This window comes from Stegostoma tigrinum, chromosome 3 (genome assembly GCF_030684315.1).
Source record: "Stegostoma tigrinum isolate sSteTig4 chromosome 3, sSteTig4.hap1, whole genome shotgun sequence".
NCBI classification, from domain to species: domain Eukaryota; kingdom Metazoa; phylum Chordata; class Chondrichthyes; order Orectolobiformes; family Stegostomatidae; genus Stegostoma; species Stegostoma tigrinum.
This window is the reverse complement of record NC_081356.1, coordinates 28,412,179-28,429,161: the sequence shown is the minus strand read 5'-3', so window position 1 is coordinate 28,429,161 and position 16,983 is coordinate 28,412,179. Positions and strand designations below refer to the sequence as shown.

General features: G+C 42.0%; 2 protein-coding genes across 4 annotated transcripts in view; one reads left to right on the top strand and one right to left on the bottom strand.

Moving 5' to 3' along the window:
• LOC125451038 (cilia- and flagella-associated protein 95-like) overlaps nt 1–2,978 on the bottom strand; it is a 36,194-nt gene extending 33,216 nt beyond the window's left edge. For both annotated transcript variants that reach the window (XM_048527714.2, XM_048527712.2), the window contains exon 1: nt 1,497–2,978. In XM_048527714.2, the coding sequence (XP_048383671.1) occupies nt 1,497–1,615 (119 nt within the window). In that variant the 5' untranslated portion in view covers nt 1,616–2,978. The remainder of the gene's footprint in view (nt 1–1,496) is intronic.
• Nucleotides 2,979–8,242: 5,264 nt separating this feature from the next.
• ptar1 (protein prenyltransferase alpha subunit repeat containing 1) overlaps nt 8,243–16,983 on the top strand; it is a 30,357-nt gene continuing 21,616 nt past the window's right edge. For both annotated transcript variants that reach the window (XM_048528128.2, XM_048528127.2), the window contains exons 1-3: nt 8,243–8,360; nt 9,385–9,554; nt 16,282–16,348. In XM_048528128.2, the coding sequence (XP_048384085.1) occupies nt 8,266–8,360; nt 9,385–9,554; nt 16,282–16,348 (332 nt within the window). In that variant the 5' untranslated portion in view covers nt 8,243–8,265. The remainder of the gene's footprint in view (nt 8,361–9,384; nt 9,555–16,281; nt 16,349–16,983) is intronic.

The following is a 16,983-nucleotide window of genomic DNA, read 5'->3' as shown; positions in this document are numbered from 1 at the left end:
AGACCATTTGGCCCATAGAGTTTGCTCTGTCATTCAATGAAATCCAGTTGATCTGATAATCTTCAACTTCACTTTCCTGCCTTTTCCCCATAACCCTCGGTTCCTTTACTGATTAAAAACATCTCTCTCAGCCTTAAATGGTATATTTAATGACTCAGCCCTTTGTAATAAAGAATTCCACAAATTCACTACCGCCTAAGAAAAGAAATTCGTCCTCACCTTTGTCTTAAATGTTAGAATATAGACCATAGAAAAGTACAGCACAGTACAGGCCCTTTGGCCCATGATGTTGTGCCGTGGAATAATCCTAATCCAAAAATAAAATAACCTAACCCACATTCCCCTCAATTCACTGCTGTCCATGTGCACGTCCAGTAGTCGCTTAAATGTCACTATTGACTCCGCTTTCACGACTACCACTGACAAACTATTGCATGCACTCACAGCTGTCTGGGTGAAGAACCTCCCTCTGACGTCTCCTCTATACCTTGCTCCTAACACCTTAAAACTATGACCCCTTGTGGCAGTCAGTCCTGCCCTGGGGAAAAGTCTCTGGCTATCGATTCTATCCATGTTCAATCGCTTATATTGAAATCATGCCCTCCAGTCGTAGATTCTTTCATAAGGGGAAACAACTTTTCCACATCTATCCTGTCGATTCCCAAAGAATCACGTATGTTTCAATAAGGTTACTTCTCATTATTTTATGTCCAATGAGTTCAGGCTCAATCTACTTACATTCTCATTAGATGGTCTGTCCATATCTGTTATGAGTCTAGCAAACTTCAAGTCTATCAGTGCTGTGCAGCACTGAAATAACAAATTTAATCAGTTCTGAAGAAAGGTCACTGGGCTTGAAACCTTAACTCTGTTTTCACTCGCAAGGTGTTGCCAAACCTGCTAAGTTTTGCCAGCAATTTCTGTTTTTGTTTGTTTCAGTTCTCCAGTATTTGCAGTTCTTTGTTTTATTATGTCAGTCTTCCATAATAGATTGCTTTCATTACCCTTGCTATTACTTAAGATAAGAAACAGGAATAGACCATTTGGCCCTTCAAGCCTGCTCATACCATGCAAATGCAGTAACTTCCTACTGTCTTATCTATGCAACGAAGATAACTGAATATTGCTTTGTAAAGCTAAGAGGGTAGTGGAGCAAACTGCATAATTATATCTCCTCTACAATTCTGTGACACTCCCACATAAATGATGGCAATGCCATTAGCCCCAATGAAACTTTAGCAGCAAATGATGGCCCAGTAAACAAACTGTCATTATGTACAAACAACACTAACAGCACACATCACCTGTTCTCCAACTACTCTTTACTACTTCTTTGCCCTTATGATCACTGTGGCAGAGGAAAAACTGCTGCAACATCCCAGAATATCAATGGTAATCTAGCAAAGAAAAAGTGCTTTAGAGGTTCCTTTATAAGTCTTTATGTTGGAGAAATTAGTCAACATTTAACAAAACCAGGATTGATTTTGATCACTCACCAGTTGCAGACCAACACGGGCCTGCTATATTCCTTATGATTCGAGCGGAGAGTAAGAGAACCCTTTCGATCTGGGTAATCCACTTCAAAATTCCGACGGAGGTGCCAATTTGCCCACATTGTGCTGCCCCACAAATCTTGATTGACTTGTTTGCTCACACTCAAATTTCATTCACTGTTTTAACCTCTTTATTCCCCTGCACCCCTCTGTCTCCCCTCACTCTTGTTGTGGTTTGCTCCTCTCACCCAATAATTCCTTGCCACTTTATCAAAAAAATGTCGTCTCAATTCTCTCTTAGTTAATTTTGTCTCTCCTGTCCTTTTGACTCATTTGGTGCTCTCTCTCTCTCAATAATTGTCTCAGCCTCTCCAATCTCTCAGTCGTCTATCTTTCTGTCTCACTTAGTTGTCTTGCTGTGGTTACTTATTTCTGATAACTTTACCTCATTTGACAACTATCTTTCCCTCTCTCCTTCCTCGGTTAGATGTATTTACAAGTTTAACTGTTAATAAAATTAGTTGCCCACAAGGTCTTATCTTCTGTTATTTTGCCTTTTCGCTGTCTCTTGGTTTCTTTCACTTGGTGCCTGTCATTTTCTAAGCATCATTTTCTGAGTTTCCTGCTTTTAATTTCTTTTAATATTTTTATGCTAGCTGCCTTACATTAAATATCTCCCTCAATTACTGTATCACATGCTATCACTTCTAATTACCCTTTTGATAGAAGGTCTGTATGAAGGCATCTATCTCCTTCTTTAAAAAGTATATCTAACTAACCTTTGCTATAACTATTGGCTTATCATTACTTCCTTTATGTATCCTGTGACAATTACTGTTTTCTATGATGGTCATCTATATTCCCTTTTCTGTCATTTTACACTGTTGCCGCTATCTCTCGCCTAGCAATAATTCTTGTAGCTATCTTACTGCCTCCTACTGGATTGGTCTTTTTCCCTGATTGTACCTGTGTCTCAATTCCGTCCTATCCCTCTTTCATCGCCCCACCACACAGTTGTATTTCAGATTTCACTTATCTCTCTTCTCGATCTTTTTTTCAAGACCCTATTGCCCACCAGTTCCCTCTACTTTCCCTGTCTTATTACCTTACTGTCTCCCCTTCAGTTGTCTACAATCGGTCTCTTATTTTCCCCCCAGTTATCCTCTATCTCTCCCTCTGTTTCTTCCTACCACTGTGTCTACTTTCTCTTTCTCTGTCCCTCAATCATCTGTCTGTCTCTCAGTTCTCTCCCCTCCACAATTATCTTCTGTCTGCCTCAGTAACCCGTTATACTGATTGTTATACCTCTCCCTCTAGTCTCTCTTTTTCCCCCTCTCTAGCTCAGTTTCTCCTTTAAGGAGACACTTTGCCCAGGGCTAAGTGAGGTGTCTGCTCGCCCTAGAAAGTAGCACCGACTTCACGTTGTGCTTCGAAGACGGCGGCTGTGAGGTTTATCACGAGCAACAAATATGACTGAAACAAACGTTGTCCGGCGTTAAAGTAGCAACACCCTGCGCAAATCGCAATTACTTAACGCCGTTGCCATGGCTGCTTAGGGCGGTGAACACTGACTGTCCATAAACGGAATCCCTACGCTGGTGAACTACTTCTCCAAAGTTGGCTGCAATTTACAAATTAAAATGTTTAATGTAGAAATAAAAGTTTTGTTTCATTTGTTATTAGCGAAATAATAGTTAAGGTTTGCAACAGGAATATAGCCACATATCTTCAACCTGTACTGTGTTTTATTTATGCAATATAGTTACTTTTATGAAGTATTGGTTTTCTCCAAAATGTGCAAAATGTTGTAAATAAAAGAACAAAGACTTCTCATAGTAAAATGTACGTCTTATTAATATATTCAAATATCAACAATATATTCAAATTCAGCTGGACTCACTGCATAAAGACAGCGGTTACAAGAGCAGGTCAGAGAATACAAATACTGTGGTAAGTAACTTACCTCCTGACTGCCCAAAGCCTACCCACCATCTACAAGGTATAAGTCAGGAGTGCGGTGGAATAGTCCCCACTTGTAACTGCAGCACTCATCCAGACAATGCTCAGGAAGCTTGATACCATCCAGGACAAAGCAACGCATCACATCAGTAGCAGCAATGTGTACTATCTACATGATACACTGCAGAAATTCACCAAAGATCTTCAGACAGCACCTTCCAAACCCATGACCACTTCCATCTAGAAGGACAGGGACAGCAGATATGGGGATTCTATAAAGACATTAAGGACAAAAGGGTAACTTGGGAGAGAATAGGGCCCCTTAAAGATCAGCAAGGCTGCCTATGTGTGGAACTGAAGGGGATGGGTGAGATACTAAATGAGTAGTTTGCATCAGTATTTACTGTGGAGAACGATTTGGAAGATATAGAATGTAGGAGAATAAAAAGCGGTATCTTGAAAAGTGTGCATAATACAGAGGTGGAGGTGCAGGACATGTTAAACTGCACACAGGTGGATAAATCCCTGGGACATAATGAGGTGTACCCTATAACTCTGAGGGAAGTGAGGGAAAGAGATTGCTGGGGCACTTGCTGAGATATAAGTATCATCTATAGCCACAGTGAGGTGCCAGAAGACTGCACATTGGCTAACGTTGTGCCACTATTTAAGAAAGGTGATAAGGAAAAGTCTGTGAACTATGGCCCAATGAGCCTGACATTGGTGGTGAGCGAAGTGTTGGAGGGAATCCTGAAGGACAGAATTTACATGTATTTGGAAAGACAACAACAGGCTAGGAGGAGTCAACATGGCTTTGTGCATGGGAAATTGTGTCTCACGAACTTGGTTGAGTTTTTTGAAGAAGTAACAAAGAAGATTGATGATAGCAGAGTAGTGGATGTGATCTACATAAACTTCCGTAAGGCATTTGACAAGGTTCCTCAAGGTAGTTTGGTTAGCAAGGTTAGATCACATGGAATACAGGGAGAACTGGCCATTTGGATACAGAACTGGCTGAAAGGTAGAAGGCCGCGGTTAGTGTTGGAGGGTTTCTTTTCATTCTTGAGGTCTGTGACCAGCAGTGTGCCTGAGGATCAGTGCTGGGTCCATTGTTTTTCATCATTTATGTAAATGATTTGGATGTGAACAGGGAAGTATGGTCAGTAAGTTTTCAGATGACATCAGAATTGGTGATATGGTGGACAACAAAGTAGGTTAACTCAGAACAATGGGACCTTGATCAGATGGGCCGAAGGGCCAAATGGAGTTTGATTTAGATCAATATGAGGTGCTGCATTTTGGAAAGGTAAATCAGGGCAGGACTTGTAAATTTGATCGTAAGGTCTTGGGGAGTATTGTTGAACAACGAGACCTTAGGGTGCAGGTTCATAGTTCTTTGAAAGCAGAGTTGCAAGTAAACAAGGATTGAAGAAGGCTTTTGGTATGCTTGCCTTTACTGGTCAGTGCGTTCAATATAGGAGTTGGGAGTTCATTTTGCAGCTCCAAAGGATATTGGTTAGGCTACTTTTAGAATACTGCGTTCAATTCTGGTGGCCTGCTATAGAAAGGATGTTGTGAAACTAATAAGGGTTCCCCAAGATTTACAAGAATGTTGTCACGGTTGGTGGGTTTGTGCTACAGAGAGAAGCTGAATAGGCTAAGGCTATTTTCCCTGGAGTGTTGGAGCCTGAGCAATGATCTTACTGAGGTTTATAAAATCATGAGGGGCATGGATAGGGTAAATAGGCAAGGTCTTTTCCCCAGGGCAGGGGAGTCCAAAACTAGAGGGCATAGGTTTAAGGTGAGAGTGAAAAGGTAGAAAAAGGATCTAAGCAGCAGTTTTTTCAGGCTGAGAGTGGTGCATGTCTGGAATGAGCTGTTAGAGGAAGTGGTGGAGGTTGGTAGAGTTATACTATTTAAAAGGCATCTGGATAGGCATATGAATAGGAAGGGTTTGAGGGATATAGGCTAAATGCTAGCAAATGGGATTAGATTTATATAAGATATCTGGTTGGCATGGACAAATTGGACCTAACAGTCTGTTTTCATGCTATATACAGCTCTATGACTCTATATACGGGAACACCACAACCTTCAACTTCCCTTCAAAACACTCACCATCCTCATTTGGAAATATATCATTGTCCCTTCACCATTGCTGGGTCAATATCCTGGAATTCCCTCCCTAAAGACATTGTGGATTAACCCACAGCAGGCAAACTGCAACGTCTCAAGAAGGCAGCTCACTACTACCTTCTAAAGGGCAACTAGGGTTGGGCAGTAAACGCTGGCCAGCCAGCGACACCCATGTGAGCAAAAAAAACTGAAAAACATTCAAAGTCTCAATCTGTTCATGATCTCATTGAATTGTGGAACAGGTTTGAGGAGCTGAATGGCCTTCTCTTTTTTTAATTATTTCTTCCTTAACAGTATCTCTGCTCTTTTTGTCAACCACTCCCCATCGTAAGAAATTCCAGATTTTCACTGTTCACTGGCCGCAGAAGCTCCTTCAGAATTCTTCACTTGTTAGGGACAGTCTTACATTGATGGCCCTACATTTGTCCCCCTCCACTACCACCCTCCCAAAGCTACTCACAATTTTCATGTGAGCCATGGAAACAGATGATAGGATATAGAACATAGAACAATTCAGTACAGAACAGGCCCTTCGGCCTTCGATGTTGCTCCGACCTGTGAGCTAATCTAAGCCCACCCCCCTACACTATCCCATCATCATCCATATGCTTATTCAAAGACTGTTTAAATGCCCCTAATGTAGTTGAGTTAACTACATTGGCAGGCAGGGCGTTCCACGCCCTAACCACTCTCTGAGTAAAGAACCTGCCTCTGACATTTGTCTTAAGTCCATCACCCCTCAATTTGTAGCTATGCCCCCTCGTACAAGTTGACGTCATCATCCTCGGAAAAAGACTCACTGTCCACCCTATCTAATCCTCTGATCATCTTGTATGTCTCTATTAAATCCCCTCCTAGCCTTCTCTCCAATGAGAACAGACCCAAGTCCCTCAGCCTTTCTTCATAAGGCCTTCGTTCCAGACCAGGCGACATCCTGGTAAATCTCCTCTGCACCTTTACCAATGCTTCCTCATCCTTCCTGTAACGGGGCGACCAGAACTGCACGCAACATTCCAGGTGAGGCCGCACTAGCATTTTGTATGTTACAGCATGACATCACGGCTCTGGAACTCAATCCCTCTACCAATAAAATCTAACACACTGTAAACCTTCTTAACAGCACTATCAACCTGGGTGGCAACTTTCAGGGATCTATGTACATGGACACCAAGATCCCTCTGCACATCCACACTACCAAGAATCTTTCCATTGACCCAGTTTTCTGCCTTCCTATTATTCTTCCCAAAGTGAATCACCTCACATTTATCCACAATGAACTCCATTTGCCACCTTTCAGCCCAATTCTGCAGTTTATCCCTGCAACCTTCAACATTCTTCCACACTGTCCACCACTCCACCGACTTTAGTGTCATCTGCAAACTTACTAACCCATCCACCTATGCCTGCGTCCAAGTCATTTATAAAAATGACAAACAGCAGTGGTCTCAAACAGATCCTTGAGGCACACCACTAGTAACCGGACACCAAGCCGAATATTTTCCATCAACCGCCACTCATTGCCTTCTTATAGAAAGCCAGTTTCTAATCCAAACTGCTAAATCTCCTTCAATCCCATGCCTCTGTATAAAAGTCTAGTCAAATAGTTAGATTTTAAATGGTACTTTGAAAGATGTTATTTAGGGATGAGAGAGGTAGAGAAAATTCCAGAGCTTGGCAATTAGGCACCTGAAAGCTGTCAACAATGGAACAATGAAAATGGGGATATGCGATCGGCCATTCCAGGAATCCCCTCTCTGAGTCTGTCCACCTCTTTTGCGTCTTTAAGGATGTTCCTTGAATTCTATGTCTTCAATTTTTATGCAACTTGTTCCCATAGTTCCTAATGTGCCTCATTGTCGAATTTTGTCTTACAATACTCATAAACAGCTGCTGGATCACGTTAAAGGTGCTACATAAATGCAAGTTATTGTTTGTTACCGTAGGACAACTCCCTATTGCCCCTACAGTTAGCCTTAAAGCAAACACAAAAAATTAGACAGTGGGTGGCCATTCAGCTCATCCTGTCTCGTTCTGATATTCCTAACAGCCAGCACACGCTTGGGTTTGGACCTAGAGCTTCCAGTTTAGAAGCGTGGTGCTACCTGTGACACAGATATCCTAGGTAAGGATATATACCTGCTAGATACTATCACAGAAGGTTTAAAGTAAGGGCTTTCGGCAACTGACCCAGATTCTACCTCTGGGAATAGGTCTCACCAAAGTTGACAATCCAAATTGATGTAATTAACTGTTCCACAGGATACCTTGAGGAGAATACAGGTCGCTACACGAATGTATATAACTGGAGTCGTTACCAATTGCTTGTTTGCAAAGGAGATAAGGGAAAAAAATCTAGACACTAACACATTTTTTGAATTCCAGCATTGAGTTGAGTGCCTGGATTTTTTTTGGAGGGGTGAGTAAAAGTTTTCTGAATGTAGTCGGGGAGAAGTTTTTTTTTGAAGTTGCATGTTTTATTCCCTAAACTACAGAAATCCCCAAGACAACTGGGCGTAGAGAATAAACGTCTGGACCTTTCTGCACCCCGCTCATTGTCTGTTTGTTGGTCTCTCAAGAACTTTTCAGTTCTCCCTTTACGCTTTCTACCGAGAGAGAGAAAAAAAATATACATAATATTTGTCTTGCCCCGGAAGTGTTGCTGCTGCCGGCGAGTTGAATGAGGAAGATGGCAGAGTCGGAAGAAGAGGTGGACGTTTTGGTTCAGAGGGTTGTCAAAGACATCGCCAACGCGTTCAGGAGGAACCCCAACATGTAAGTGGCGGGTGTCCCGCGGGGTACAGCCGCCGCCCATTGCCCAAGGCATTGAGCATCAGACAATCGCGGAGCCAGCTCAATCCCCACTGTCACAGGGGTTTATAAACAGGGTTTGGTGGGGGGTCGACACTAGGAAATGCCGAACATAAAGGGAGCGAGAACCTGCGGTCGGTCTCCGGGAGCCTCTCTTCTGTTATTAGCATCAAACTTCAGAAAGGACCTTTGCGGAAACCATTTACTTCCAAAATGCAATAACACCCGACTTGGCGGCAATCGCTGATGTAAACATCAGGGCACGGTGCCGTTTTGTCTTTCAGCGTACCACTTGTGAATCCACTAGTAGGAAGGTTGGGGGGAGGCTTGGCTGTTTCCTGTTTTAAATTGACCTACTGTCCTTTTCTTTCTAATAGAAAACACCCACAGATTTTATTTTCTTTTCTGAAATTCACATTGCAAAGTGTCATTGTAAGCGTGACTGCTTCTGTTGCCCTTTGGAGAGGATGTGGGCATTTGTCAGTGGGCATTTGTCAGTGCATTTTCAATCAGCACATCTTGTTGGCATATGTTGATTTTTCTTTGTGTTTTGCAATGGGCTAACAAACCCAGCACAGAGGGAGGACTTTTGTCCCTTTGACCTCCTGCTGGCTCTGTACAAGTCATCTCGTTCCACCCCCTCAGCTATTTTTTTCTGGTTTTGTGGCCTAATATTCATTCTTGAATGCCTCGAGTGAGTCTGCCAATGCCACATTCTCAAGCAAGGTGTTCCTGACCCCAGCCATTCCCATATCATGTCAGGACATGTTTACCCGTGTTACCTTTCTTCTTTTTTGGCCAGTCAATTTAAATTTAATGCTGGCTGCTTCTTAGCCTTTCTGCCAGCGGCGGCACTGACAGCACATGCAAAGATCATTTTGAAGAGCAAATTCAATCATATTTACCTTTAAAAGTAGACGTTTTACCTATGTTTTATTTCCTGTCTGGCCCTGGGATGACTTTATTTTCTTCTCCCTTGTTTATGCAGTGATGAAATTGGATTGATTCCGTGTCTTGAAGCTCGGTACAATCGGAGTCCTATAGTTCTGGTGGAAAATAAGCTTGGTGTAGAAAGCTGGTGTGTTAAGCTTCTTCTGCCCTGTGTCCACAGCAAACTTGTTCTCTACAGGCAAAGAAAGCTGTGGTTAGACCGGGATGGTAAGTGGCTGTTCTTGTACTAGCTCTCCAACAAGACTTCTGATAAACAAATTTAAAAAAAAAAATTTCCACAACAGTTTCCAGTTTTTAGGGCCAGCGGGTTAATGATAGTTTATGTTTGATATAATACGTTAAAGAACAAGGTTAAAAAGGTTCCAAAGTGGTTCACAGGAATATTGTCAAAACAATATTTGACAGCAAACCACTTGGTGAGCTGTACCAAAGGTTGGCCTTAGAAGTAGGTTTCAAGGACAGTGTTAAAGGACTCTGAGATGGAGATGTTCAGGGAAGATGTTTGTGAGCTTGTGGCCTTAGCAGTTCGATGGTATGGCCAGCCCTGCAATGGTTTATAAATCCAGGATTTATAAGAAGTCTGAAACAGAGGAGTATAGAGACTTCGCTAGGTTGGACAGCTGGAGCAGATGAGGAGGGATTTGAAATTTGGCCTGTGCGTTTTCCAAGTTGAAATATTGTGGGCCTTTGGTGTGATTGTGTCCAGTAATCAAATTAATGGAGGTATAAAGATGTGCAACTGATCTTCCAGAAATAACGAGTTGATAAACAGATGTGAGCATGTGTATGTTGAGATGCCTTCCTAAAGTAGGCCAATGTGATTTGGTTTTTGATATTTGAATTGTGCTTAATAAAAATCCTCTTTTTCATATTTATAAGGTCTCTTTCCTGTGGCAGGGATGTCTGTTTTTCCTAGTCTGTATAATATCAGATTTCTCCGACCTTGCATTTCCTTTCTCCCCATGTGGGGGTATTCCCTTTCACTTGATATTTCAGCACTAAATTCCTTGTGATATTGCAACACATGCTTTTTGGAATGACAATATAAAGCTCACCCACTGGGAATGTTGAAATTTTGTTCTTTCTTAAATGCCTGGTATTAGGTTGAAACTTCGTGCTAACTTTTTTTATTTAATGCTGGTGATGACATAAATGATCTGTCAATACTTGTACCCATTCAGTGATAATGCAAAATGTTGGGACCTGGAAAATTAATAACTAAATTGTGTAACCACTGAAAAATCTTGTCTCTTTCTGGGTAGCCCTTCCTCTAGTAATCTGACAGTGAATCGATGCTTTAGCTTTCAAGTTGCTATCTATATGCATGCAGAATTGGCACATATCTTTACCTTGTCCCATTTTTAAAAAGTGATAGGGTTAATTAAGTGGTTAAGTTGTGGAGGAGCAGCTGTTGTAATCACAATGTGATTTTCTTCCTAGTCTATAATGAGTAGCAATTTGACAGAAAGATTACAGTTTGCTAAAGAAGATGAACACCTATTTTACAATCTCCATTATCAACAGAGTTTCACTTTTATTCCACAGCCACCCTTGTTTTAATTTCTTTATCTTATCTGACATCAAAAAAACATTCCAAACAAGTGAATTTTATTTGAGGTTGTAGGCGTGTTCGCAGAGGCATTGTGTCTGGTTGCAGACATTTCGTCACCCTGCTCGGTAACATCGTCCGAGCGTCTCCGGTGAAGCGTTGTGTTCTGTCCCGCTTGTTATTTATATGCCTTGGTTTGCTGGGGTGGCTGGTATTATTTCTGGTTCTGTTTCTCAGTGGTTTGTACATCGGGTCCAGTTCAATGAGTTTGTTGACAGAGTTCCACTTGGAATGCCAACCCTCCAGGAATTCCCTGGAATGTCTCTGTTTGGCTTGTGCTATTATGGATGTGTTGTCCCAGTCAAATTTGTGTCCTTTTTTGTCTGTGTGTATGGAGACCAGCGAGAATTGGTCATGTTTCTTGGTGGCTCGTTGGTGTTCGTGTATCCTTTTTTCCAGTCTGGCCTATGCCATGTTTCTCACAGTCCTTGCATGGTATTTTGTACGTTATGTTAGTTTTATTTGTTGTGGGTAAGGGGTCGTTTACATTCGTCAGTAGCTGTCGCAGGGCGGTTGTTGGTTTGTGGGTTTCTCTGGTACCTAGGGGTCTGAGTAGTCTTGTGGTCACCTCTGTGTCTCTGATGTGCAGTAGAGTGACTAGCATGTCTGGCCACGTTGTGACTTCTCCTTGTGGCCTGTCATGGAGGTAACAGTGGATTGTGCTTTTTAGGTATCCATTCCTTTCAAAAACTCCATATAAGTGTTCCTGTTCTTTGTGTAGTTCTGGGAGCAACACAGCCAGACATGCTAGTCACCCTACTGTACATTAGGAACATATCGGAGGTGACTACAAGACTACTCAGACCCCTAGGTACCAGAGTAACCCACAAACCAACAACCGCCCTGCGACAGCTACTGACGAACATAAATGACCACATATCCGCAACAAATAAAACTAATGTAATGTGCAAAATACTATGCAACGACTGTGAGAAACATGACATAGGCCAGACTGGAAGACAATTAGCCATACAGGATACATGAACACCAACTAGCCACCAAGAGACATGATCGATTCTCACTGATCTCCATACACATGGACAAAGAAGGACACACATTCAACTGGGACAACACATCCATAATAGCACAAGCCAAACAGAGACATGCCAGGGGGTTCCTGGAGGCCTGACATTCCAACTGAAACTCTCGACAAACACACTGATCTTGACCTGATATACAATCCAATGAGAAACAGAACCGGAAGTAATGCCAGCTCCCCACCGAACCAGGCATATAAATAACAAGCGGGACAGAACACCAACATTTCACTGTAGACGCACCAAAGGTGTTACCAAACATGGTGACGAAATGTTTGCAATCAAATACACCGGCTCAGTGAGCAAGTGTGCAACCTCATCCATGACCTAAATGCCAAATCTTCTGTAAAACTTCCAATTTCTTATTTATGATATGCTCTAGTACATGTAGTTTCTTGACTGACAAAAACTTATCTAGACTGTAGGTGATGGAGAATTATAGTGAAGTGAAGTGCACAACACTGTGGGCATACGTGTACAGGCTTGCATGTAGTGAACCTGTTTCTATTGCGGTTTCTGTTTTTTTTTCCCCATCAGTAAGTTATCAGCTGTGACACTGAGCTTGGAATCTTGTTTCTCCATCAGTTGGCTTAATTCCCTTTCCAGAGACTCTAGCACAATCCACATTGACACTGTCACTTTGCAGAGGGACTGCTGCACTGTTGGAGATGCTGTCTTCTGGATGAGGTGATAGTTACCCTCTCAGGTGGATGTAAAGATCTTGGTGCGTTATTCGTTTATAGATCAGCAAGTCCTTTGAAGTCCTGGGCCTACATTGAATCCTCAACCAACGTTGTGCTTTTGAAAAAAGAAAACTTATTTAATCTTTGCCTAAGATAATAAAATGTGAGGCTGGATGAACACAGCAGGCCAAGCAGCATCTCAGGAGCACAAAAGCTGACGTTTCAGGCTTAAACCCTTCATCAGAGAGCTCCTGAGATGCTGCTTGGCCTGCTGTGTTCATCCAGCCTCACATTTTATTATCTTGGAATTCTCCAGCATCTGCAGTTCCCATTATCTCTAATCTTTGCCTAACTACTGTTTCTGGGATCTTATGCCCTGCACAAATTGTCTGCCATATTTTCTACATTAAAGTGGAGACATGTCAAAATTGCTCCTTCTGTTTGGGCCCTATTAAGCTAATGAAATGCACCATGTAAATGAAAGTTGTTTTCTTTCTTAATCATCCCTTCCTCTGGTTGTCTGATCAGTGCTTTTGGTTTTGAAACCTGGTCTTTTTCCCTCCTTCCTGTTACCATCAGTCAAAGGACAACAGTTAAGCTGAAAGGACTCAGCAGTAGCACTTAGAAAAGTGAATTCTACCTGTTTACCATCTAGACACTTGTGCTATCCTTTAATAAAATTGATAGAAAGAATATCAATGGAGAAAATCTGGAATGAAATCCAATAGATTGAATTAGTATTTTGATTTGCAGCACACTGTGTACCATTCAGAATTAATATCAAGGCAAAGTACTGTGAATTATTAAAAGTAAGCATCTGAAGTGTTGTGAAAACCTGTTTCATGTTGATGACCTATAATTTAGAATCAAATATTCACTCCTAACGCTATTTTTCATCAACAGTGAAACTGTCAAAAGCCAAGTTCATTTTCACAAAACCAAGAAATTAGAACTTCCCCACTGACACAGTTACTTGAAACAGTTTCAAGAGGTGTGGTGTATATGGACTTCAGTAAGGCATTTGATAAGGTTCCCCATGGTAGGCTCATTCAGAAGGTCAGGAGGAATGGGATACAGGGGAACTTAGCTGCTTGGATACAGAATTGGCTGGCCAACAGAAGACAGCGAGTGGTAGTAGAAGGAAAATATTCTGCCTGGAAGTCAGTGGTGAGTGGAGTTCCACAGGGCTCTGTCCTTGGGCCTCTACTGTTTGTAATTTTTATTAATGACTTGGACGAGGGAATTGAAGGATGGGTCAGCAAGTTTGCAGACGACACAAAGGTCGGAGGTGTCGTTGACAGTGTAGAGGGCTGTTGTAGGCTGCAGCAGGACATTGACAGGATGCAGAGATGGGCTGAGAGGTGGCAGATGGAGTTCAACCTGGATAAATGCGAGGTGATGCATTTTGGAAGGTCGAATTTGAAAGCTGAGTACAGGATTAAGGATAGGATTCTTGGCAGCGTGGAGGAACAGAGGGATCTTGGTGTGCAGATACATAGATCCCTTAAAATGGCCACCCAAGTGGACAGGGTTGTTAAGAAAGCATATGGTGTTTTGGCTTTCATTAACAGGGGGATTGAGTTTAAGAGTCGTGAGATCTTGTTGCAGCTCTATAAAACTTTGGTTAGACCGCACTTGGAATACTGCGTCCAGTTCTGGGCGCCCTATTTTAGGAAAGATGTGGATGCGTTGGAGAGGGTTCAGAGGAGGTTTACCAGGATGCTGCCTGGACTGGAGGGCTTATCTTATGAAGAGAGGTTTACTGAGCTCGGTCTCTTTTCATTGGAGAAAAGGAGGAGGAGAGGGGACCTAATTGAGGTATACAAGATAATGAGAGGCATAGATAGAGTTGATAGCCAGAGACTATTTCCCAGGGCAGAAATGGCTAGCACGAGGGGTCATTAATTTTAAGCTGGTTGGTGGAAAGTATCGAGGGGATGTCAGAGGCAGGTTCTTTACGCAGAGAGTTGTGAGAGCATGGAATGTGTTGCCAGCAGCAGTTGTGGAAGCAAGGTCATTGGGGTCATTTAAGAGACTGCTGGACATGTATATGGTCACAGAAATTTGAGGGTGCATACATGAGGATCAATGGTCGGCACAACATTGTGGGCTGAAGGGCCTGTTCTGTGCTGTACTGTTCTATGTTCTATGTTCTATGTTCTATCATTTCCACCCTTGACTCTTCTTGGAAAATCACTCAGTTTATTAAGCTGGAACTCTGGCAAGCCAACCAACCACAACATGCACAACCCGAGCTACAAATCTAATCTAATACCTTAGAATCTGGAATTGTGAGATGTCTCTGCTGTGTACTTTCACTGGGTTTAGCATATTCTAATTTATTTAAAGTTGCAGTGTACATTTGGCTTTTTTTAAAACACTTTTAACCCATCTTAAAGCCACTGCGTCATTGGGCAATAAAAGACCAAATGTCCTCGATCTTTGCTGCTTTAGTTTTTACACTCCTTTCTGAGCAGTTTAGATTTACCTGTCTTCACGAGCGACTGAACTGATAGTAGCTCTGGTCTGATCAGTGAACAGTTTAGATCAAACCTGAGATTTCTTTGAAGTTTTCTCATTTCTGACATCTGCATGTTTTTATTTTAAATATAGCCATTTCGTTTTAAGCATTTACTTTTTCTGACTGGATCACAACAGTTTCTAATTTATGTGGCACCTCTAATGTAGTAACACATCCCAAGACATTGTGCAGGAACAATTGACAGGTAAAATTTGACACTGAGCCATATAAGGAGTTTTTGGGACACCTGGCCCAAAAACTTTAGCTGGAATGACAGGTCTTGAGGACAAGGGTAGAAGTTTGGTAATGAAATTTCAGTTTAGCTCCAAGGTAGCTGAAGCCTTTCCAACAGTGGAGAAACAATTAAAAGTCGGAAATGTGTGAGAGACCGGGATTGGTGAAGTGCAACACTTGCGGAAATGTAAAGGACACTGTGGAGATATTGAGGGTCAAGTCTACAGAGGCATTTGAACACTAGGATAACAGATTTTGAGTTGAGGCATGATAGGATTGAGAGGCCAGTGACCCGAGGTGGTGATGAATGCGCAGGATTTGGTTTTGTTTCTTCAGCAATGGAGTGCAGAGCTTCAGTTGAGCTGAAGTTCAAGCAGAATGACGGGTGGGTGGCTGGAATCGTCCAGTCTGCCACTTTATCTGTTGTTGAGTGTTTAGTTTGATTAGCTGCTAGCTGTTTTGCTGAGATTTGACCAGTAATCCAATGTTTCGTTCTTTAAAGAGAGACAGCTTGTATCATAGACATCCTCTCTCAATTGACAATCTGTACAGCAGCGTAAATTTATTCTTGTCTTGTGGGCAGCAATGAATTCTGTTCCACCCACAACTTTTCCAAATATAGCATTTTATAGCTCCTACATTGCAGAAAATGAGTTTTTGATGTTTGGAATATCTGAAACTTGATGATTTTGCTAGTGCCTGCAAATCCATTGCATTTAATGGAAACCCGTTCAATATGTGGTACAGATTTTTGATTAATTTTATGCGAACAGACTTTGTTAAATAAGGTTGCTTAATGTTTTTTTGTCTGTTCCTTCCTCTCGCCCCCACATCTCTCCCTCCTCTTCAGCACTGACTGATCTCACTTGTACTCTGCTGCTTCTAAATCCAGACTTCACAACTGCCTGGAATGTCAGGTATGTCACAGTCAGCAAGTGTCAATATATGCGGCTGGCTCGGATTCGAAACCTGACTCGACCGTGGCATTATTGACAATTTTTAAGTTCTTTTGAAAAGCTGTTGTGTTGTTTGCTCATGGTGGAGTAACTTTCTGAAATTGGAGAAAACACATACCTTGCATTCATGTGGCACCATTCAGAAAATCCCAACACCAGTTATGACTGAAGATTACTGTTGCAATGTTGCAAGTTGCAGTCTGATAATTTTGTGTTAAGTAATGTGCCAAAAATACACTGGAAAATGAACAAAACAAAATCTGTTAAGGGGTAAATATTGATCCAAGATACCCGGAAGAACTCCCTGACTCCTTTTCTATATTTCTTTTTGAGTAGCAGAAATTTGAATGCACCTGAAAAAGCAAGACATTATCTTGTTGGAGCACTTGTTATTTGGGCTTCTCCAGCATCCCTAATGGATTTTGTGCTATCTTTAAGTCCCAAGTTTTTCTTCAGTGGTGGTTTCCTTTGTGACAGGGCGAGGCAGAGTGGGCTGGGGTTCCTCAGAAGTCGACAATGTATTTGAGTTCCCTCACGAAGGAAAAAATTGAAGACCACTGACTTAGTGTTTCATCTGCAAGCCAACACCTCCAACA